The sequence below is a fragment of the Pongo abelii genome, chromosome 13 (assembly GCF_028885655.2).
Source record: "Pongo abelii isolate AG06213 chromosome 13, NHGRI_mPonAbe1-v2.0_pri, whole genome shotgun sequence".
NCBI lineage: Eukaryota > Metazoa > Chordata > Mammalia > Primates > Hominidae > Pongo > Pongo abelii.
In genome coordinates, this window is record NC_071998.2 from 44,971,708 (window position 1) to 44,994,605 (window position 22,898).

Consider the following 22,898-nt stretch of genomic DNA (forward strand, 5'->3'; position numbering starts at 1 on the left):
ATTATTTTGGGGTGCTACAGCCCTGCACATTTAAGATGGTGAACCTAATAAATGTTGCACATGTTCCAACTTTTCCATCAACTGGCCGTTCGCATTCTTTTTCCCTCTTCTGAGGCATCTCTATTCCCTGACACAGAACAGTATTGAAATTAGGCTATTTAATAACCCTGCAATGGCCTCTAAGTGTTCAAGTGAAGGGAAGAGTTGCATGCCTCTCACTTTAAACCAAAAGCTAGAAGTAATTAAGTTTAGTGAAGAAGGCATGTTGAAAGTAGAGATAGGCTGAAAGCTAAGTGTGTTGTGCCAAACAGCCGAGTTGTGAATGCAAAGGAAAAGGTCTTGAAGAATTAAAATAGCTTCTCCAGTGACTGCATGTAAAGCAAAACAGCCTTAGTGTTGATGTGGAGAAAGTTTTATTGGTCTGTATAGAAGATCAAATCAGCCACAACATTCCCTTAAGCCAAAGCCTAATACAGAGTGAAACCCTAACTCTCTTCAATTCTGTGAAGGCTGAGAGAGGTGAGGGAGCTGCAGAAAAAATATTGGAAGCTAGCAGAGGTTGGTTCATGAGGTTTAATGAAAGAAGCCATCTGTATGACATAAAAGTGCAAGGTGAAACAGCAAGTGCTAATGTAGAGGCTTCAGAAAGCTATCCAGAAGATCTAGCTAAGATCATTAATGAAGGTGGCTGCACTAAACAACAGATTTTTAATGTAGATAAAACAGCTTTATATTGAAAGAAGAGGCTATCAGGGACTTAAATAATTAGGAGAAGTCAATGTCTGGCTTCAAAGCTTTAAAGAGGCTGACTCTCTCATTAGGAGCTAATGCAGCTGGTGATGTCAAATTGAAGCCAGTGCTTATTTACCATTTCAAAAATTTTTAGGGCCCTCAAGAATTATGCTAAATCTGCTATGCCTGTATTCTCTGTAAATGGAAAAAGAAAGACTGGATAACAGCACATCTGTTTATAGCATGGTTTACTGAATGTTTTAAGCCTGCTGTTGAGACCTACTGCTCAGAAAAAGGTTCTTATAAAATATATTACTGCTCATTGACAAGGCATCTGGTTATCCAAGAGCTCTGATAGGGTTTTATAAAGAGATGAATGTTGTTTTCATGTCGCTAACACAACATCCATTCTGCAGCCCCTGGACCACAGAGTAATTTTGACTTTCAAGTCTTATTATTGAAAAAGTACATTTTGTAAAGTTATAGCTTCTGTACTTAATGATTCCTTTGCTACATTAGGGCAAAGTAAATGGAAAACCTTTTGGAAAGGATTCACTACTTTAGATGCCATTAAGATATTTGTAATTCATGGGAGGAAGGCAAAATATCAACATTAGCAGGAGTTTGGAAGAAGTTGATTCTGAAACTCTTATGAATAACGCTGAGGGTTCAAGACTTCAGTGGAAGAAGTCACTGAAGATGTGGTACAAATAGCAAGAGAACTAGAATTTCAAATGGAGTCTGAAGATGTGACTGAATTGCTGCACTTTCATGATAAAGTTTGAATGAATGAGGAGTTGCTTTTTATGGATGAGTAAAGAAAGTGGTTTCTTGAGATGAAATGTATGCCTGGTGAAGATGTGAACATCACTGAAATGAAAACAAAGGGCTGAGGCTATTACATAACCTTAGTTGATAAAGTAGGAGCAGGATTTGAGAGGTTCTATTGTGGGTAAAATGCTATCAAACAGCATCACATGCTTCAGAGAAATCTTTCATGAAAGGAAGAATCAATCAAAGTGGCAAAGCTCATTGTTGTCTTATTTTCAGAAATTGTTACAGTGACCCCAGCCTTCAGCAACCACCACCCGTCAGTCAGCAGCCATCAACACAAAGGCAAGACCCTCCACCAGCACGAAGACTATGACTCACTGAAGGCTCAGATGATCACTAGCATTTTTTGACAGTAAACTTTTTAAATAAAGGTGTGTAGATTGTTTTCCTAGACATAATGCTACTGCACATTTAATAGACTACAGTGTAGTGTAAACATGACTTTTGTACGCACTGGGAAACCAAAAAATTCATGTGACCCCTTTTGTTGAGAGATTAACTTTATTGCAGTGGCCTGGAACTGATCCTGCAATATCTCTGAGCTATGCTTGTACCATGTTTTTTTTCATTTTTTATTTTTATAAATACATACCTATGATAAAGTTTAATTTACAAATTAAGTTCAATAAGAGATTAACAACAACTAATAATAAAATTGAACAGTTGCAACAATATACTGTGTATTCTTAATTTTCTTTGTGTTGAGGGATTTAGTACCTTGAAATGTAAAAGCAATGTTTTTGAATGTACTTTGAATAACGATTTAAAGAGGCTTCTTAAGGGTTTTTCTTAAAATCTTGAATTTTAAAAGTGATTTGTTTAAAGATGTATGGACATTAACATTACATAAATGGTGTAGACCCACCGGTGGTTTCTAATATACATAATTCTGACTTCTTCATACCTTGTCTGAACAGTTGGCTAATTTGACTATCTATAACAGTCTATTCCATTTCAGACTTTATTCATTTTGGGTCTCTATTTCTTCCTTTGGTTTCACTTTATGTAGAGCATGGTCTATTTGAACTTGGAAACAGGGAAGTTAAATCTTCCTGCTTTCTAGAGGCAGCATATTGTAGAAATTAAATTGTGGACTCTGGAGCTAGATGGATTGTGTTAAGATCCTGACTCCATCACTTAACTAGCAATGTGGCCTTAGACAAGTTACTTAATCTGTCTGTACCTCATTTTCCTTGTTATAAAGTGAGTGGATTGTGTAAGTATTAAAGGACTTAATTGGAAGCATGATTCGAATAGTACCTAGCATGTGATAGGTGCTGTGTGTTTGCTGTTATCATTGCTGCTTCTGCTTCAGCATTAGTGCTGAACTCCTTCGTACCATATCCATAGCTCATCTCTTTTCTGCCTCTCTGATTCATTATTGTCACTGCTTAGCATGAATTGCCCAGAAAAAAAGAAAGAAAATTCCTCAGAACTTGCCATTCTTCTGACATGTTGGATCTTCTTTAAGTCATGCCAGTTGGCCATGACCCACTGTTATCACTCAGGTATCCTTAAGTTTCCATATGGTGTTTAGATGGGCAAAAAGGGAAAGGAAGTGGTAGTGTGGTGAAAAGGTGACAAGAGGAATTCGTGGCTGCAATTTGAAGGGAATGGACTCAATCTATCTCAAAAATTTTGTGATTACAGATGAATTTGTTTATAATTAGAACTGAATCCTCAGTACAGGAGTATCAGGCACAGAAAGGAACAATTTTTAAAAATTCTTATCTTTTTGTCAGGGTTGCTAATGGTGAAATCCCCTGAAAAATCTCAAAAAAAGCTATACATTTATTTTAGGGACATCCAAGCATAGAAAAGAAACTCTGAAACTGTAATTTTAAAGTCATTGAAATACAAAAGAGTAGAGCTCTCTCATCTGGGAGCTTCTTTTTTTTTTTTTTTAAACCTTTGTGTATTTTTTGGGGGAAGAAAAAGTAATTCTGTTTTAACGTAACTGACTTGTAGGTGAACTTTTGGACAACAGTGTTTTTCTCAATTAGGAACTGCCTACGCTGTACTTTCTCTGCAGACTTCTCATAAATCAGTGAGCTTCTAAATCCGAGGTCTACCTCCCATGTATGTCAGGAACACTGTCTATCTTTAGAATTAATTTTTCATGTGCATACCAAACACATGTATAATTTTATCCTTTCAAAACGTTATAAACATCATCCATTTATAAATAGAGATTCAGATTCAGAAAAGATAAGTGACTTAACAAGGGTGTATAGCTGGTTGAAATTTAAATTCAGGTTATCAGACTCTCTAGTCCATGCTTTTTTTTATTGCTATCATGCTTCCTCCTGGGTGATTAAACATATTTTTATAGCCCTGGGCTTCCTTATATTGGTGCATCTTTATTCAGGCAATTCTCCTGCCTCAGCCTCTTGGAGCAGCTGGGACTACATGCACATGCACCACGCCCAGCTAATTTTTGTATTTTTGATAGAGACGGGGTTTCACCATGTTGGCCAGGCTGGTCTCGAACTCCTGAGCTCAAGTTATTTGCTGGGATTACAGGCATGAGCCACCATGCCCAGCCCTATTTTTTTTTTTTTGCAGGGGGCGGAGTCTCACTCTGTTGCCAGGCTGGAATGCTGTGGCGCGATCTTGGCTCACTGCAACCTCCGCCTCCCTGGTTCAAGTGATTCTCCTGTCTCAGACTCCTGAGTAGCTGGGATTATAGGCATGTTCCACCACACCCAGCTAATTTTTGTATTTTTAGTAGAGACAGGGTTTCACCATGTTGGCCAGGATGGTCTCGGTCTCCTGACCTCGTGATCCGCCAACCTTGGCCTCCCAAAGTGCTGGGATTACAGGCATGAGCCACCGTGCCCGGCCTATTTATGTGTTTTAATTGCCAGAAGTTAATTGTTTTTGAGGGGGGTTGGCTAATAGTAGGCTTTTTTGTGAAGGAGTATCATATTCTCCTTGTAAATAAGAGTAAAAAAATCATCAATTTATTTGTTAATATTTCCCTATATTAGGCCTCATGAAATAATACAATGCTTGGCATTGGAATGCCTATCTATATGGAATATACGGACTCGGCATTAATCTTGAATAAATATATCATAGTTACAAGTTATGCTATGAGCTGGAAATTGGCATACTTTATCTCATTTTTCAACATATACCCAATGAGTAAGTGTGTTTTAAAAGAAACTGAGGTTGAGATGATAGGTCCCTTCCTCAAGGCCACACTTCTGTTTAGGTTTCAATTCCAGGTCAGAACCAGTGTCCTCTTTTCTTGACACAAAGGCACTTTTTAAAACAAGTGCCAGTAGTTAAACAATTTAACATTTGAAATGGAGTTGATGTTTCAAATAGTATATTCTAAATTGGGATAAGGCAAGTCAATACGTACTGTTCTCTATTATCACACAGAGCTAATTGCAGGCATTGATGTTCTGTAGATCTGCTCATCTACATCACATACTTCCCTTTTTGCCAAATGAATTTTGTCTTAAAGAGGTAACAGGAGGCGACTTGTTCTTTCTAAGAGAAATTCCATTTTGTCTTCCAGATGAAAAATGAGAACGTGTGGTGGTAGATTTCTTTTCTCTATTGAAGGAATGACTGACTGACTGTCTTCCTCATGATTCAGGATTTTCTGTGAGGCAAAAGAGAGAACTATGGGGATAGTTGTGCAAATTTGTTCGGCAGCAAAGGCTCAAGATGGGTTAGTGACGTGGATGTTAGCAATGCAGATCTGTATCCAGTACTTCAAAGAATCTAGTTAAGTATTGTTAGAGAAAGATGAGATGTGTGGATTGAAGGAGTTGAGAAGATTTCTTTGAATGGGAAAGAGGAGAACATTATAGTCAGGAGAGTATTTTGAGAACTTTTGAAAAATTTAACATGCTCCCTTATGTTCAGTTTTTCATCCGTGATTTAAAGTATTATCTTCCAGTGGTTCAGGTACTGCTTGAGTGTCACATTCATTTCTTTTTTTCTTTTCTTTTCTTTTTTTTTTTTTTTTTTTTTGAGATGGAGTCTTGTTCTGTCGCCCAGGCTGGAGTGCAGTGGCATGATCTCGGCTCACCGCAACCACCGCTTCCTGGGTTCAAGTGATTCCCCTCCCTCCGCATCCTGAGTAGCTGGGATTACGGGTGTGCACTACCACACCCAGCTAATTTTTGTATTTGTAGCAGAGACGGGGTTTCACCATGTTGGCCAGGCTGGTCTCGAACTCCTGACCTCAAGTGACGCACTCACCTTGGCTTCCCAAAGTGCTGGGATTACAGGTGTGAGCCACCACGCCCGGCCCACAGTTCATTTCTAATAGGTATGCATGTATTGTCTCCTCAGTTAGGAGTGTGAGCCTTTGAAGGCAGGATCACGTTTCCTACTTTTTATGATTTTGCCACAGAATTTCTTATGTGGAGTTAAGTAAGCTCCTTATTCTGTGCTTAAAGATCTGTAAGTGAATACAAGATTATAGTGGTCTGTACTGAGAACTTTTTATGGAAATATGTTTGAAACTTCTGCTACCTTATTTAAAATAGAATTTATGTCTTTTACCTTATGCAAGTATTATGGGTAAATATATACATAGAAGATAATTTTGAATAAGTCCTAAAATGGTTACTTTATTGTCTGTAAAGAGAACTATCTTAAGTTGTATCAACAAGATTTTAATGGTCAAAGGAATTGGAGTTGTGTCAAGTGTTCTTTAGAGTATAACTACTCTATCAAGTGTTCTTTAGAGCTTTAGAATATTAAGTTCTGATAAAACATAACGATTCTATTTCTTTTTTGCACAGAGTTCCATTTTAATTGCTGTTAATCATTTCAGAGAAGAACACTGAACTTTGAAAAAAATGTTGGAAGCCATTGGTAAGACTTATTCTTTTCTGCCTACTTTTATAAGAATTGTAACTCCTCCCATTGGGATTTTTGACATATGGTGTGTTTAACATAGCAGGATTCTGTCTATAGTATCTAGATTTAGAAAGTTTTTGCCTACTAGCATTGTATTAAGGTAATATGTTTCTGTATTCGGACAATTTCATCTAAAGTGTTGTAAAAATATGTTACTTATAAGCAAAAATTAAAAACATATGAGATATTTTCCAATTATGGGTTTTAATAAAGCTTAATGTAAGCCCAATTCTGATTTATGAGCCTAATTTTGGTTAATATCTATTTCTGGAAAGCATCTGGAAGTTTAGCAGTATTTTTAATACTGAAAGAAGATATTACTTTTACTTGTGGCAGGTGAAGTTCTACTGAGCTCTTGCTATTAATTGATAAAGAGAAAAATGTTGCTTAGTCTTATGCTTTAAGGCAGTTTAATTTCTACATGAGATAATTTAGGTTGAAATATCTAGATTTCCCAGACTCATGTGTTAATAATCTGTTTTCCACTGCTCTTTAGTTTTAAAGAAACTAGTTTCTAGAACCATTTTAAAGATAGATATATCAGGTATGGTACAATACATGCAATTATCTGACACTCTAGTTCCTTACCCTATTCCAGATAACTCTTTGGGTATGACTAAATGGAAAGTGTTTGGATTTCACTCTGGCACCTTAATCATTATGGCAGATACCTTGATGTGAGTGGGTTTTGAGGGATAGAGTGAGAGTCAGTGGCAGTAACGGGAGAAGGACTTGTTTTTGTGGTCATGGGATCACTATGATGACTTTTGTTCCTGGTACTGTGCTGGTAATGAAAATGTATGTAGGTACATTTCCTTCACTTCCCATTTTATACTAAACCCACATGCTGTAAAGACTACTAGTCCACATAGGAAACTTCTTAATAGGAAAGTGGAAAGGAAAGGGCAAATACAGAATTATTTAAACTGTTGTTTTCTAGTCTTCATTCTGTTTTGTGCTGAGTTGCACACTTTCTAAAAATTGATGTGGAAATTAATATTAGATTTGTATCCTGAGATAACATGGGACGTATAACACAGAATAAGATGCTCATGTGTATCTTTATCATTATTTATTTTAAAAATTCTGCATATGAGTAAATATTGTTTGTTTAAGTTTGTGTGTGTGTGTGTGAACTCATGATCAACATCAATTCATATTTTAATTACCCTCTTTCTGTGCAATTTCAGATTTGGTGCTATAGAAAGTATCTCTGGTGATGATTCCAATTTTTTTTTTTTGACATGGAGTCTCACTCACTCTGTCGTCCAGGCTGGAGTGTAGTGGTATGATCTCTGCTCACTGCAACTTCCACCTCTTGAGTTCAAGGGATTTTCTTGCCTCAGCCTCCTGAGTAGCTGAGATTACAGGCGTATGCCACTACCCCCATCTGATTTTTTTAATTTTTTTTTTAGTAGAGGTGAGGTTTTACCATGTTGGCCAGGCTGCTCTCAAATTCCTGAGCTCAAGTAATCCACCCGCCTCAGCCTCCCAAACTGCTGGGATTACAGACATGAGCCACCGCGCCCCGCCGATTCCCACTTTTTAACATTACTGGGATATGGCAAATACATTTAAATAGATATACTTGTTACCATCATGAATCTAAATAATACATTTCAACAATCTTCATTAAAAAAAAATTTTGGCTTCACATATAAGAGTGTGTAAGTGTATATGTTTGTGTTTCAGGGAAAGGTTTTTAACTATTATTTGTGGTGGAAACTGTCTGGCGTAAGTATGCTTGTAAGACGCTAGGCCTAGTAGGACATAATTACTCAATATATTTACTTTAGCAACTTTGTGTCTGATTTGTACAGTGTTCAATAATTATTTGAATTGATTTGGTTTGAAGCAGATATAAATATGCTATTTTGTTTGCTATTTAATTTTGGAGAAAGATATTTAAAATATTAAAAAGTACTCAGTTTTGTATTTTTGTACTCCATAAAAAATGTGTACTTTCTCTACAGTTTTTTTTTTTTTTTTTTTTTGAGATGGCGTCTCACTCTGTCACCCAGGCTGGAGTGCAGTGGCCCAATCTTGGCTCACTGTAACCTCTGCCTCCTAGATTCAAGTGATTCTCCTGCCTCAGCCTCCTGAGTAGCTGGGGTTACAGGAGCGCACCACCACGCCTGGCTAATTTTTTGTATTTTTAGTAGAAACGGGGTTTCATCATTTTGGCCAGGCTGGTCTCGAACTCCTGAGCTCAAGTGATCAGCCCGCCTCAGTCTCCCAAAGTGCTGGGATTACAGGCATGAGCCACTGCGTCTGGCCTACTGTTATTTTATTCAATTTGAAAGAGACAATTTTATGCACTCAATAGAAATAGTTTTAGAATTTCTACAAGATGGAGTCCTCTTAGGCTGGACATGTGTCCTTTGAATCCTGTTATTGACAAATGCTGCTCTTTGGTATAGACAAAAATCGGGCCCTGCATGCAGCAGAGCGCTTGCAAACCAAGCTGCGAGAACGTGGGGATGTAGCAAATGAAGACAAACTGAGCCTTCTGAAATCAGTCCTGCAGAGCCCTCTCTTCAGTCAGATTCTGAGCCTTCAGACTTCTGTACAGCAGCTGAAAGACCAGGTAGGACATCATTCACCCAAGCAGGCATTCACGACATGGCATAGATCTTGTGAAAGGCTTGTGTTTTTCTGAAAGGCTGATTTTTCTATGTGTTAATGAATAGTTAATGAAGTCATTTAAACCTCCAAATGAGACATTCAGATTCACTGTGGCTTTTTTCCTCCTGGTTATTTTTGTAATGGTTGTTGCTGTATATTGTAGATGATATGACATTGTGTTGAAAGCTGTGTGGATGCTGAAGAATGAGTTTCTACAGGAAGAACGGATGATAAAAATATGTTTAGGATGGTTGGCTGTAGACTTAGTTTCCATCATCACTGAGGCTCATTGTTCATGTGATCTTGCTCATTCAGATTCGGACATTCAGTATACTTCCAAGATTTCAGATAAGCCTGGATTTGCATGTGTAATCATGTGTATGAGGAAGGGAAATCACCTCTATTTTGACAGTAAAAGGAATAATTACATTGTCATCAGTTAGAGGAATTGCAATTCTCACTTCTTTAAAGAGTGTAAGTAGCAATTGCTTCCATGACAGCTCAGATGGTGATAAACATTAGAACTTCTAAATGTAACACAGTGCTTTTTTGTTCTGTAAAAATTATGAGCATTAAAAAGTCCTAGCATTTATATTAAAATTGAAACATTTCACAAAGAATGAAAACTGAAGTCAGATGTTCTTTGAACTTACTTAATCACCATTTCTATGCTTTAAAAATATTTTTAAAATGTTAACTTCAAGGTTTGAAGTCAATCTAGTTATGCCTTCAATCCAAGTTAGTTTTCATTCTAATGTCTTTAGCATTAATTTAATGGTTATAGATGACTTGCTAGCAAATATTCTGCCTTATAAGGTTAAAAATGAAACTTGAAGATTAGTTTCATAATTGAGTGAAAGAACAGCTCCAGTTAAAAAAAACCCAAAGTGTGGCTAATGCAAAAGAACAAATAGTAGTAAGAGAGAATGAATTTGTTCAATGTCATATAACTTCTTAATCTAAATATTTTGTAGCAAAAAAAGTATATCAAGAAGAATCTTCACAAATACTTTTCTATAGTAAATTTCTATTTAATGGTTTTAAAAGTCGTAATCATGAATTTAAGGTGTTTTTGTTATATGTAGCTGTGTTTGTCTCCTTTACAAGTTATTGAAAAGATTGATTTTATTTATTTTTATTTTTTTGAGACAGTCTCATTCTGCCACCCAGGCTGCAGTGCGGTGGCACCATCTCGGCTCACTGCAGCCTCTGTCTCCTGGGTTCAAGAGATTCTCCTGCCTCAGCCTCCTGACTAGCTGGAATTATAGGTGCCTGCCACCTCGCCCAGCTAATTTTTGTATTTTTAGTAGAGATGGGGTTTCACCGTGTTGGCCAGGCTGATCTCCTGACCTCAAATGATCTACCCGCCTTGGCCTCCCGAAGTGCTGGGATTACAGGAGTGAGCCATCACGCCTGGCAAGATTGATTTTCGGTACTGGTTTTCAGAATGGATTGGCAAGCTTTTGGAGAAACCAATATCCCAAATAAAAGCATAATTATGTTGTGGAAATTATCTGCTTTTTCAGAGAGTGTAAAGAAGTTGAACAGATATCTTCTATTCTTAATATGTTATGTGAAAACATGATTAGAATGAGAAGAAAAGTTGAAACAAAAAGAGTGCTAGCAAGTGTGTTGGGATATACCACTGGCCCAGTGAGATAACTTGAAATTTCCCTTGTAGACAGTCTTATGTAAAAGGAATAGTTATTTGTGCATACAGTGTCTCATGAAAGGAGGGTACAAATAGGCCTGCCTTTTAAGCTTGTTTTACCATTTCCATATGGAAGTAGAATATGGGCTCTAAGACTATTTGGGTCCCACGTGATTCAGATGAAACCTACTTGGAAATTTGTTGAGACTGAGACCAACTACAGCATGATCTTATTATTTTGTTAATGATAGACACTGATATATTTTAAGACTACATAAATTGTGAGGTCTGTGAATTCTATGGGGCATGTCTTACATGTTTTTGGACTTTGGGCTTCTTGATCACATGTTCATATACAGGGGAAAACTAATACTGAAAGGGACCAAGGAAAACACCTAGTTTATACCCTGTAGATTACAGTGGCTTAGGTTAAATGACTTGATTATAAGAGTAGAGCAGAACTAGAACTCAGTTTTCTTTGGAGCCTGTCTCACATCTTCTTCTTCTTCTTCTTTTTTTTTTTTTTGTTTTCAAAGGTAGAAAGTTGATCCCTAGATGCAAAGAATTTTCTTTTGTTTAAAATCATTAATAACTTTTTACAGTGTCTGTGATTCTTTTTTTGTCTCCATTCTTTACTAATTCAATTCCATTTGTTTACCAGATTCTTTTTTATATGACTAGAGTAAAAATTTAAAAACTTATATTATTTTCTATTCTAAAATTTAAATATAAGTACTCTAGAGTTTTGTCATGTCAGATTTAAATTTTCTATGTAGTTTACCAACTGCTGATTTATTAATATTTATAATTTAATAATTAGTGAATTTGAGGAATTAAATTTATTCTTTTAAACCAGTGGCTACACAAATCTGACCAATGGCTAGCTTATATTTATTACCTCATACCTTACCTGTTTTCAAATGTATAATTTTATATGCATGACCGCTGCAATTTACTATCTCCATCTTTTTTACTATTACTAGAAAATACGACCCTCTGATTCTCCCTCTCCATCAGTCTCCTGTTTTTTTTTTAGAAGTAAAGGGACTGAATAATTGAAAAACTTGAGGTGTATGCAGCATATTGGAGAACATGATCATATTGTTGCATTAATGACAGATGCTGACATACCATGTTGAATTAAGCCTACAATTTTTTCCCCTCAGATCCTTCTCATTACTTCTATTCAATAATGTTTAATTTTTTCAATTTGCTTCTTCAGTATTGAGACTGCCCTTAGAAATCAAACTGTTTCCCTTTGGCAAATTAAACACTTGACAGGTGTGTAACAGAGAGGGCAAAAAAGCCGTGCCCTGAAGGAATGTGCTATTTAAATATTGTCAAAAATATTAGCAGGTCTGAGAATATAATTGATGTCTCTGTTTAACTCTGCCACATTGTGTATTGTTCTAACGCCAGCTAAAAGGATGCATGCTATTAAACCTGAATAATCTCTAATAGCTCTGGTTCATTTCCTATTGCATGATTCCTGTTTAAGTGAAGAGAAAAAAAAAAGAACTGTGACTGTATGTCAATGATCTGTCAAATGCAAATTCTCAAGTAGTGTCCTCACTGTCACCTAGTCATCACTGCTAATCACTGCAGGGCTTAATGCGTATTCATGACAAAAATCCAGCTATTGTGGGGGAAATAAACACGTTAGCAGTTTAATAATAGAAACTTGTCAGCCTTGAGGATTTGCATATTTATTCTATGAAGTTTCTCCAGTCCAGTATAGGTAGATGCTACTCTCTTGATTAATTAATTGTGTTGCCTTAAGAATTGACCAGTGGCACTAAATTAATCTTTTTACCCTGAATTATCTGTAGGAAAACTGAGAATTAAAATGATTAATTTCAATAGAAATTTAGGACCAATACTGAAAAATCGACATTGCTAAGATTATTTTTAAAGCTGTGGCAACAGAGACCAATTCCAAGATTGGAGAAATAATGTAGATAACTCAGGCTGCAAAAGCTGCTTAGATAGCAAATAAACCTCAGCACAGAATATTCAGGAGGTCTCTTCTTGTCAATGACCTTCAGACTTTTTGGAGTGTGGCATTCCATTGTTTTGTTGTTGGTGTTTGTTTAATATTTCCAGGTTTCTAGTTCATTTACTTTCCTCCCAAAAAGTGTAGGCTTACACACATATAATCTAGATGCATAATGTGTATGCACACGCAATTAAGGCAGACTTTTCTTTGGAAATTTTATGACAACTCTTGAAATTTCAACTATAGAGATGCTGTGTTAACATGGGATCAGGGTTGAAAATTACTCTTAAATGTTGATTAGAGTAATTAGATCTTTTTTTGAAATTTTTTCATGAAACGAGATCTTCATGATGTAAAATTTTGGTTTTATATTTCTATGTAAGTTTTTGCTAATTACATTTCAAAAAGGATTTGAAGCAACTTCTAATGGCAAAACTTGTTAAATAATGAATGATTCAAATGTAAACCTAAACAAAGATTAAAAAAAAATCACATAACTAGATATACTAAGGACCTTGGGTTACTAAAATTGAGTATGTCATTTAATTTGTTTCCTAGAAGCAAAGCAAAAAAAAGAGAGACAGAACTGAAAGACTATGTATTGTTCAATGTGGGATTCAGTGAACCAGTTTTCCCTTGGCAATGGGTGGGTTATCTCATGGAGGTTCATATTCTTATATTCATTTAATAATCAAGCTTTGTTGAACATCTAAAATTAATAAAAATACAAAGAATAATAAGATGGAGGTTCTCACTGTCTAGAGGGGAAAATAGAACAGAAAAAAAACAAAGAAGGTGAATAGTAAAGAAGGAATGAGTAACTTTGACTAGAAGAAAACCTCACAGTGGAGGCAACAGCATGGAAAATGGGTCTTGAAAAATGAGTTCTGCAGAGGTGGGGGAAATGATTTCAGGTAGAGAGAGCAGTGTTTACAGGGATACAGAGCAGTTCACAACAGGATTATTTTATGCTCTCCATTCCCAAGGGAAACTTCGCACTGTCTGGAGTTAGTTCTTACTGTCATGACTGGAAGATACGGGAGCTGCTACTGACAGGTAACGGGTAGAGTTCAGGGATGCTGTTAAACATCCTTCAATGTACAGCATAGCCCCCTACAGCAAAAAATGACTGGGTTTATAATGTCTGCATTGCTGAGGTTGAGAAACCCTGGTATGGAGCCCCATGCAGACCTGTATTATCAGAGCAGTAGATTATATGAGGGGTATTGGCAGGAGAGGAAACTATGGAGCCAGACTGTGAAGAACCATTTTAAGTAAGAAGTTTTATTTGTTGGTTGGTTAATCACCTTTGTTCTTTTGCATTTTTTTTTTTTTTTGGATATTGTACTAACTTTGTCTTCTAACCGTTCTAGTATATACATTATTTTAGCAATCATTTTGTTTTTTATTTCTTCACATTTTTTTAACATGATAAAATCGTCCTAACAGGCTGGATGCAGTGGCCAAGGCGGGCGGATCACTTGAGGCCAGGAGGTCGAGACCAGCATGGTCAACGTGGTGAAACCCCATTGTCTCTACTAAAAATACAAAAATTAGCCGAGCATGCTTGTGCACGCCTGTAATCCCAGCTACTCGGGAGGCTGAGGCATGAGAATCGCTTGAGCCCGGGAAGTGGAGGTTGTGGTGAGCCCAGATTGCGCCACTGCACTCTAGCCTGGGCGACAGAGCCAGACACTCTCTCAAAAAAAAAAAAAAAAAGCGTCCTAACCTAAAATTAAGGTAGTGGTTTTAATGACATTTTGATAAGTAAGATCTTCAGTTATAATTGTGAAATATAGTAATTGTTCTTTAAAATAATGCTTCTTTCATCTTACTAATTCTAAGAATACAGCATCACATCCTAATTTACTAATGGTTTTTCTGCCCAAGGCCACACAAGTAATGTGCACTTTGTGTGAATTTTTTTTTTCTGATGCTCAAAACAGGAGCAAATTCTAGAAAACCTAGAGATGTAGATAGTCAGGTAGTCAATGTGTACTTCAGAGGTTCAACTTCAAATATGTGAGGGAAGCAGAGTTTGTTAGGTGGAACACATACTATACCAGGACATGTCTGAGGAGTCTTTATTCTGTAGATACAGATTTATACGACTGCGAAGAGTTCATGGCCAAAGTGTTGAGGTATGTTGCTTTTAAGTAGCAACAGCAGCAGCTCAAATAATTTCTTACATTTATCATTTTAGAGTGATGGGAAAATGAGAAATTTTGTGAACTGAGCATTTTCTTGCCCTATTTTGACTTTGACAATCAGAAAGATACTGTTTTGTTTGATTCATATCTTAAAGAGCAGAAGTGCCTGTATTTCCCTCTCTTTATTACTTATATAAATAACAAAAAAAATGACCCTTTCCCTATAGTTTCTAATTTGAGACCGAAAGGAGGATGATTCACCTATATGCTTGCTATCAGTAAGGGGGAGATGACTACTGTCTTTCCAAGAATGTCTAGGTTAAGTTATGACTTGGTGTTGGTAGGGGAAGGAGGACAGAACGAAAGAAATATGCTTTGATTTCATTAACAAGAATTATCTAAAAATGGAATGGAACTCTTCCCAGCTGTTGTTACTTGTGAAAATGAAAATTATCTTTCTTACACCTGAAATAGTTTTACTTTTATGATAGAGCTTTGTAGCCACCTGACAGCAAAGTATCTATTTCTTGAGACTCTAGTGTGCATTATCTAGGGGAAGTTAAAAGAGAATGAGTGGTTCTTATGTTTTTACATTTACCGTAAAGTTTATTTACTGTAGGAATTTCAAATACTTTATTTTTGGTACAATAACAGCTTTTAAATGTTTGTTCCTTTAGCTAAAAGTTTGTAAATATAGAGCCATTGAAGGGACTAAAATTTTTGTTTTACCGTGGGCAAGAAGGCACTGTTCAAGCTTTTTATACAGTGCTGGATTAAAATGCAACACCATCTTGCTATTGGCTATGCATGTGTGTCTAAAACAGCAAATGGTGATAATTGTATGGTATTTTTGTGACAATGTTAAATGGTCTTTACAGAAGAAGGAAAAAAATGTGAAATTTACTGGTTATAACCTAAATGAGTTTTTTAACCTCCAAATTTAAGAATAATAGGCCTTATTTTCCATTGGAAGCTACAACAATTACCTTTCAAGAAGCCCTTATGTGCTATAGACTTTGCCTCATTTAACTAGTCCATCAGTTCCAGGAGGTAGGTTTTGTCCTCATTTTATCCAGTGAGGAAATTGGGGGTTAGCTTATATAACATAATCTGACCCACACAATTATTCATTGATAGACTTAGGAGAATTTGAGGTCTGTCTAACCCTGACACCAGTCTTTTTTTTTTTTTTTTAACTTTTATTATAAGTTACACTGTTTCTGAATCCTTAGTTCTCTGTGTTAATGAACAAATAAGATGGAAAAACAGTTAATAGCATCCCTAAAGAGAAATGCACTTCAGCTAAACATCATCTAAACTCAAATTCATTAAGTTAAAATATGCCATGTCCTGTAAATTCTTCTCCCAGATTTTAATCATAGATTCTTTTTAACGTAAACCAGTACTTCATTCTGGTTATATTAACAATTTTGCTAGATTTTAAAGGTGAAGTGAATGATCTGGTTAAAGATAATAGTGGAATAGAGAGAGAATGTGGCAAAATATAATCAATCTTCATGTGTCCATTCCTATATAATTATACTTCTCTGTAAGGCTTTATTTTATTTTTATTTTCCTCTAAGCAGATTGTGAAGAGTGAGTCAGTTTGTCTCCTAGAAATGTGGGACTGATAGGAAAAACACTGCAAAAATTCTAACATGTTGTTTGTTTAAATTTTCAGTTTCTAAATTACTTATTTGCCTTGCATTTTCAAATAGATTAATTTACTTAATTTTGATACCTTCCCCACTTTGATGTAGAAAATTTCAGCATACCTTGATAAGAATATAATTTTTGCTCAAGCTACACTTTTTAAAGTTTTTTCTGTTGGAAATTTAGCTAAGAAAACACAGAATTGTTGAGATTTAAATAAAGAAAAGACATTCTGTAAATATGCATAAACACACATGCCTAGACTGTGGTATATGCTGCATTCCACTTGCTGTTTGTTCTTAACAAGCATAAAAAGGAGCTTTAGAATTAATTGTATTTCAGGTTTGCTTGACATCCATTTACTACTTTTGGCCTAAAGTCCATGCCATATTCATCTTTAAATACTTTGTACCTTATATGATACTTAAGCTCTAAAACTGATTGCTTAATAAATGAATGCATGAGTATTCTTAAATATTCAAAACTGTCATTCATTATTTATCTTTCCTTGCCAACTAGTTTTTAACTTAAGTAAATTAACCAAATAACTGAAGTTATTTTGGGGACCCTACCTTTTCTCTTAGCAATGACATTGAAAAGGTACATCATTTATCATATCATAGCAATTATCATAGCATAAAGTCTTACTGTGTGCCCAGAACTGTTCTAGTTCTATTATAGTTAATGGTTTCATCATTACAATAATACTATAAAGTAGGTAATATGATTTTCCTCATTTTATAGATAGGGAAATGGGGTTACAGAGAGGTTAAGTGGTAGAGCCAGGCAGACTGGACTCCAGAGCCTAGTTCTGAATTATAGAACTCCATATTTTTTCTTTTATTTTCTTCTTAAACAGCATAGTGAATATAGTTTAAGGATTTCTGGGTGATTTGAGGGCTTCTTATGATTATCTGATCTCAGATTGTGGCAGCGTGGTCTAGTAGTAGTTGGAGACAAACCTGATCCAGATTTGTATTCTGGTAATGATATTTATTAGTAGGTGATATTAAGTAAGAATTCATTCTCAAGACATATATCCTGTAAAACATTTTGGTCTCCTGATCAGTTTGTAGTGATAAATTATTATTAAAGTCTGCAAAAATCTTTTGTTCATATGGTTTTATCTATCAATATATGCCATGTTAAAAATCAAAATTCAGAAATGTTTTAAATATTTATTTATTTAAAAATCACAGTAGTAAACCCATTACATGTTTAAAAATTGAGGAGAGTGGCACTATTTTATATTTTTGCACATATATTTAGTGTGCAGCTTAATAGAATACAAGATTTTCATTGGCTTCTGCATTCAATGTTTGGATTTGCTGTTTTAGTTGATGTTTTTGAAGAAAATCTTGCCTCACACAGATATGTAATCTGGGAAAGGGAGGGTTACAGCTTTTCAGATAATTGTGGTATCCTTCTTTGGTACTGCATGAAAATTTGTGGAGGTTTCTTAAAGTTTAGTTGCACTGTTGAAGTAGCATCGTTGTCTGGGGTAAATACACGAGGTTCGTCGTCTTGCACCAAGAAAATTAAGGACACGGACACATGTGGGTGGGTTGAGGAGTGAAAAGTTTAATAGGCAGAAGAAAGGAGAGAGGAGAACAGCTCCTTGCCAGAGAGAGGCATCCGAAAGAAGGGGCAAGGCAGCCGACTGCAGCAGATTTTATAGGCAGGCTTGAGAAGGGTGTGTCTGATTTACGTAGGGCTCTCAGGTTGATTTGACCAGGTGTGACGTTGTTTACACGGTTTGAGGGGAAGGCTGGTTGCCCCACTGTAATCTTATTATGTAAGCGGACTTTCCACTTGGTTCTTGTCATCTTGTCTGCTCCTTACTGTACACATGGCTGGCAAAAAGAGAAGACGTAGCCACCATTTTGAACATGCCCTAGTCCCAGGTAGTATAGTCCAGTGGGCACAACTGCTGGCATTCAACTGTGCAAGCTTACGGCTTGGTTGTTTATGTCTGCAGCTCAGTTTCACAGGCTGCTCTTCGTTAGAGAAGAAAATGATTTTGGGGCTGCTTTTCTGGAAAACCTTACCAAGGACTATACCCTCACTATCTGCCTAAGTAATTTCTTCTTAACTCCTATATCACTGTGAAATCTGAAACCAAATCAATAAATATTTCACTCTGTACTACAGGAAAATCTATTTGTCTGTCTTGCTCTTTCAATTTTTTTTAACTAAAGCTTAATTTATATTACATTGGTCATTTGGAACATTTGAAAAATGGAAAAATCACATTTCTCATTTCATTATGTAATATACAAAAGTTATACTTGCTGATATCAGTTGCAGTCCTATCAACAAATGCAAGTTATGGAAAGGTGTCAAGCTCAAGGTGGCAGATACAGATGTTCTAAAATTCTAATTTTCACTTGAAAGCTCAAATTTTATTATGGGCGGCAAATACTGTCTGTTGTCTTCCTTGAAGTGACAGGCTTACTTTGTTTATTTTTGAGAAAATGTCTTTTCTATACCCGTCTATATAATAATAGTTTGATTTTCAGTCATTTTTTTTTTCAAATATGATACAAAAAAAGCGGCTAGGCTAGTTCAGCTTGCAACTCAAATTAGTGCTTTTCTGTGAGACAATCATTGAATTTATTATGCAGCATAAACACTTTATACTTACCATTTTACCATTTTTTTTTTTTCGAGACAGTGTCTTGCTCTGTCACGTAGACTGGGCTGGAGTGCAGTGGCATGCTTATGGCTCACTGCAGCCTCGACGTCTTGGGCTCTGGTGACCCTCCAACCTCAGCCTTCTAAGAAGCTGGGACCACAGGTGTGTGCCACTAGCCAGGCAATTTTTTTTTTTTTTTCTTTTTTTTTTAGTAGAGACGGGCTTTTGCCATGCTGCTCAGGCTGGTCTCGAACTCCTGGACTCAAGCAATCTGCCCACCTCAGCCTCCCAAAGTGCTGGGATTACAGGCGTGAACCACCGCTCCTGGCCTGCTTACCATTTTGAAACATGGAATATGAAAAACACATGTTCTTGAGGGTCAAGATTTAATAAAATTAACAAGTTTTACTGTATCAAGAATTTGTAATTTAAACGATGGAGAAATAGAATATTGCTCTTTATGAGAGGCGCTGAAAGGAATTTGTAGTCTTTTTTTCAGCGTACCTTGGACACCTCTATCCACCCAGTAACAATAATAAGAAATAAAGATACTATCAAAAAAGGTCAAATGTATTTGAAAAAATAACCCATTATTTTTGAAATTAGGATCTCGGTGGAAACTCCGGGGAGAGGTAAAACATCCTGGTATGTTTTACTTCATTGTAGAAGCGAAGTTTTTAAAAAAGAAGGTAAACAATTTTTTGATAACAATAATGAAAAGACTATAAAACAAAACTATGTTTTAACTTCAAGTTATTTTCCAATCTTTATTCAAGTGTTCATAAATATTTTATGAAATTTGGGGAAGTGGGAGTCTTAATTTTTTTACCTAAGTATATTCCCAGAGGTTTTAGTGTCATTTAGGCCTTCTTAAAGAGGAAGAAAACGAGTTTATAAAATACACATGGAGGGTTGGGCACAGTGGCTCATGCCTGTAATCCCACCACTTTGGGAGGCTGAGGTGGGCGGGTCACCTGAGGTAGGGAGTTCGAGACCAGCCTGACCAACATGGAGAAACCCAGTCTCCACTAAAAATACAAAATTAGCCAGGTGTGGTGGTACATGCCTGTAATCCCAGCTCAGCTACTTGGAAGGCTGAGGCAGGAGAACCGTTTGAACCCGGGAGGCAGAGGTTGCAGTGAGCTGAGATTGCACCATTGCACTCCAGCCTGGGCAACAAGAGTGAAACTCTGTCTCAAAAAAAAAAAAAAAAAAAAAATATATATATATATATATATATATATATATGTACACACACATATATACACAAACACACACACACAGAGCCCAGCATTTAGTGCAGTATGCCTTGTGGATTGATTTTAATAAAAATCTCTTATTATGTAGTTTTAAGAATGAATAAGATCTTTGCAGGTTTGAATAAAAACTAAAATATTAAAATCTGTTAACTCCTCATTCATCCACTTAAATTGACAGCATTGTATAAAAGCTAAAGTCTATAGCTTTGTATTTGATTTTGTCATTTAGCAGGTTATAACAATCAGTGTTACACTGGGTAGATTATTGATCATCCAGGTACACCTTCCCAAATATAAAAAGGGAAAAGTCAGAGTCTTACATATTCTTTATTTCCTTGTTTAGTTTTTAAGTGTTCTTTGCTTTCTGTCTTCAATTTTATAGTTCACAGTTTAACTTTTTTAGCACAAAGGGAATTTTAAGACAAATATGCATTTGTACCTATATAGGGGCAGGTGCAGAAAATTTACATTTTGATTACTTAAAATGACTCAATCAACATTCTTGGGTTAAGGACTTATTTTCTAAATTGAATACCCTTATCTTTTAAATTTATCAGCAAATGATAGTCAAAGGCTACTTAAAAATATCTGCAAAGTATAATGTGTGTTCTCAATCACTATGTTTTGGTATTTGAGAATTCATGGCTGTGAACAGAAAGGTATCTTATCTCAGTATCTGAGTGAACTAAGCCTAGTAGAATAATTTTATAGGCTATTTAACACATTAGTGATTATGGAAAGCATTTTGTCACTTTAATTACTATCCCTATCACCTAGTGATGTTTAAGACATTTTAGATGCTCAATAAATACTTGAATGAATGAAAGGAAGGTCTCATAGAAAATGTAAAATTGTGCTTGTTCTATTTGAAAATATTGTTTTCCCTTCTTATAACTTATTGCTCCGTTTTGTGTCTCATTTAGTTCAGGAGCTAGGAGCTACCTTATGTCCAAAATAGTTTCGTCACATTAAGCTAATCCCCTTTGAACATGCAGTTCAATTTCTTTAATTAGCTTTAAAAATAAGGGTCATTAAATCAGAGTGCCACCATCAATTACTGTGCAAGGGTTCGCCTATTCAATAATGCATCAGAGCTGTGCTTTAATCAGTATTTCACTGAAAGATTTATGGAAAAGAAGGCCTCTCAAGGTTCCAAACTTGAAATGGAGTCCTATCATGTATAAAAAATTTTTCTTGTGATTGCTATCATTTTTGGTGCTGTATTTCATTGAATGCTCTCAGCATCCTATCTTTGCATTTCATAGTTGGGATCATTTCCAGAGAGTGTTTTACAGCATTTTGGTAAATTCACAAGAAAAAAAGCACATTTTTTTTGTTCTGCAAGAAGAAAATACAAGGTGCATGATTAAAAAAAAATTCTGCATTTCTAAGAGGTGCGTCTGTTACAGCAAATTCCCTGAAGAATGGCTTATTTCTTGTTTCTCATTACAATAAGGTGTAGCAAATAAACAAAAAATATGGGAAATTGAACTAGCAATGTATGTCTGTTTAAACAGTTTACTAAAACTAGGGTTGCAAAAGCAGTAGTCATTTTTTCTTACTAACCTAATTTAAGATAACATATATTTTAGCTTTTAAATGATAGAATATAATATCCATCAAACATACATAAGTATTTTGGTCATTTTATTCTTACTGCTATACTATGTATTGAGAATAAGTCAAAATAACAGAATCATAAAACAGATTTTGATAATCTACCAAAAAATGCTTTATGAAATAAAGTTTGATCCTAAGCAGTCATTTTTGTAGATAATTACAGAAATACTTATGCAAAAATTGGTGGTAACCACTAAAACAAAGCTAATAATATTACCTTCCTTTTCATTTAACAACTCAGAAGGAATAGATGAAATATAAGAAGTGATATTTTAATGCTTTATAGCACATTTAGTTAAATGAATATATGTATTTGAAAATATTCTATTGGGTTAAAATTGAGTGCATTATCGTTATATGGTCAAAATATTATAAATGTTATTATTGAAAAGAAGTATAAGTAATTTATAATTTTGAAATCTCATAATTACATTAGCCTTGTACCAGCATATATCAAAATAGTGTGAAAGTATGGCATAATTATTATTTCCAAAAAAGAATTTGGTATGCAATAAAATGATTAAAAGTTTTAAAAATTTATAATGTTTGAGGAAGACAAATCTAAATGTATTACAGAGGTTAAAATATGTTTGTTGAGGATTCATCTTTACCTGAGCACTTTGTTAAAGGACTCCTTCTGGGAATGGGAATTAGCCAGTTGAATCCACATCACCCCTGTGGAGGGCCACACGTCACAGTGGTAGACCAACTTTGTCTTCAGTTATTTAGTTCCTGTGCTCTTCATTTTAAGGTGAATGTCTGGTGAATGAACTTTAAATTCATAGTTGCGGATAGACAAGGTGTAGCTTTATGTATACAGGCTGTCGCTATTACTTGCCTTCTTTAAGAGACGTGT

The 22,898-nt window shown here is 35.5% G+C and overlaps 1 protein-coding gene across 40 annotated transcripts in view; it reads left to right on the forward strand.

Moving 5' to 3' along the window:
- Nucleotides 1-22,898, forward strand: part of MPDZ (multiple PDZ domain crumbs cell polarity complex component) — a 180,104-nt gene that overhangs the window by 22,811 nt on the left and 134,395 nt on the right. For 26 of the 40 annotated variants that reach the window (XM_024252173.3, XM_054519889.2, XM_024252164.3 and 23 more), the window contains 2 exons: nucleotides 6,336-6,408; nucleotides 8,874-9,040. In XM_024252173.3, coding sequence (XP_024107941.1) covers nucleotides 6,393-6,408; nucleotides 8,874-9,040 — 183 coding nt within the window. In that variant the 5' untranslated portion in view covers nucleotides 6,336-6,392. Of the gene's footprint in view, nucleotides 1-1,782; nucleotides 1,938-6,335; nucleotides 6,409-8,873; nucleotides 9,041-22,898 lie in introns of all 40 variants that reach the window. The other 14 variants (XM_054519877.2, XM_054519880.2, XM_063714222.1 and 11 more) reach the window with 1 other exon arrangement.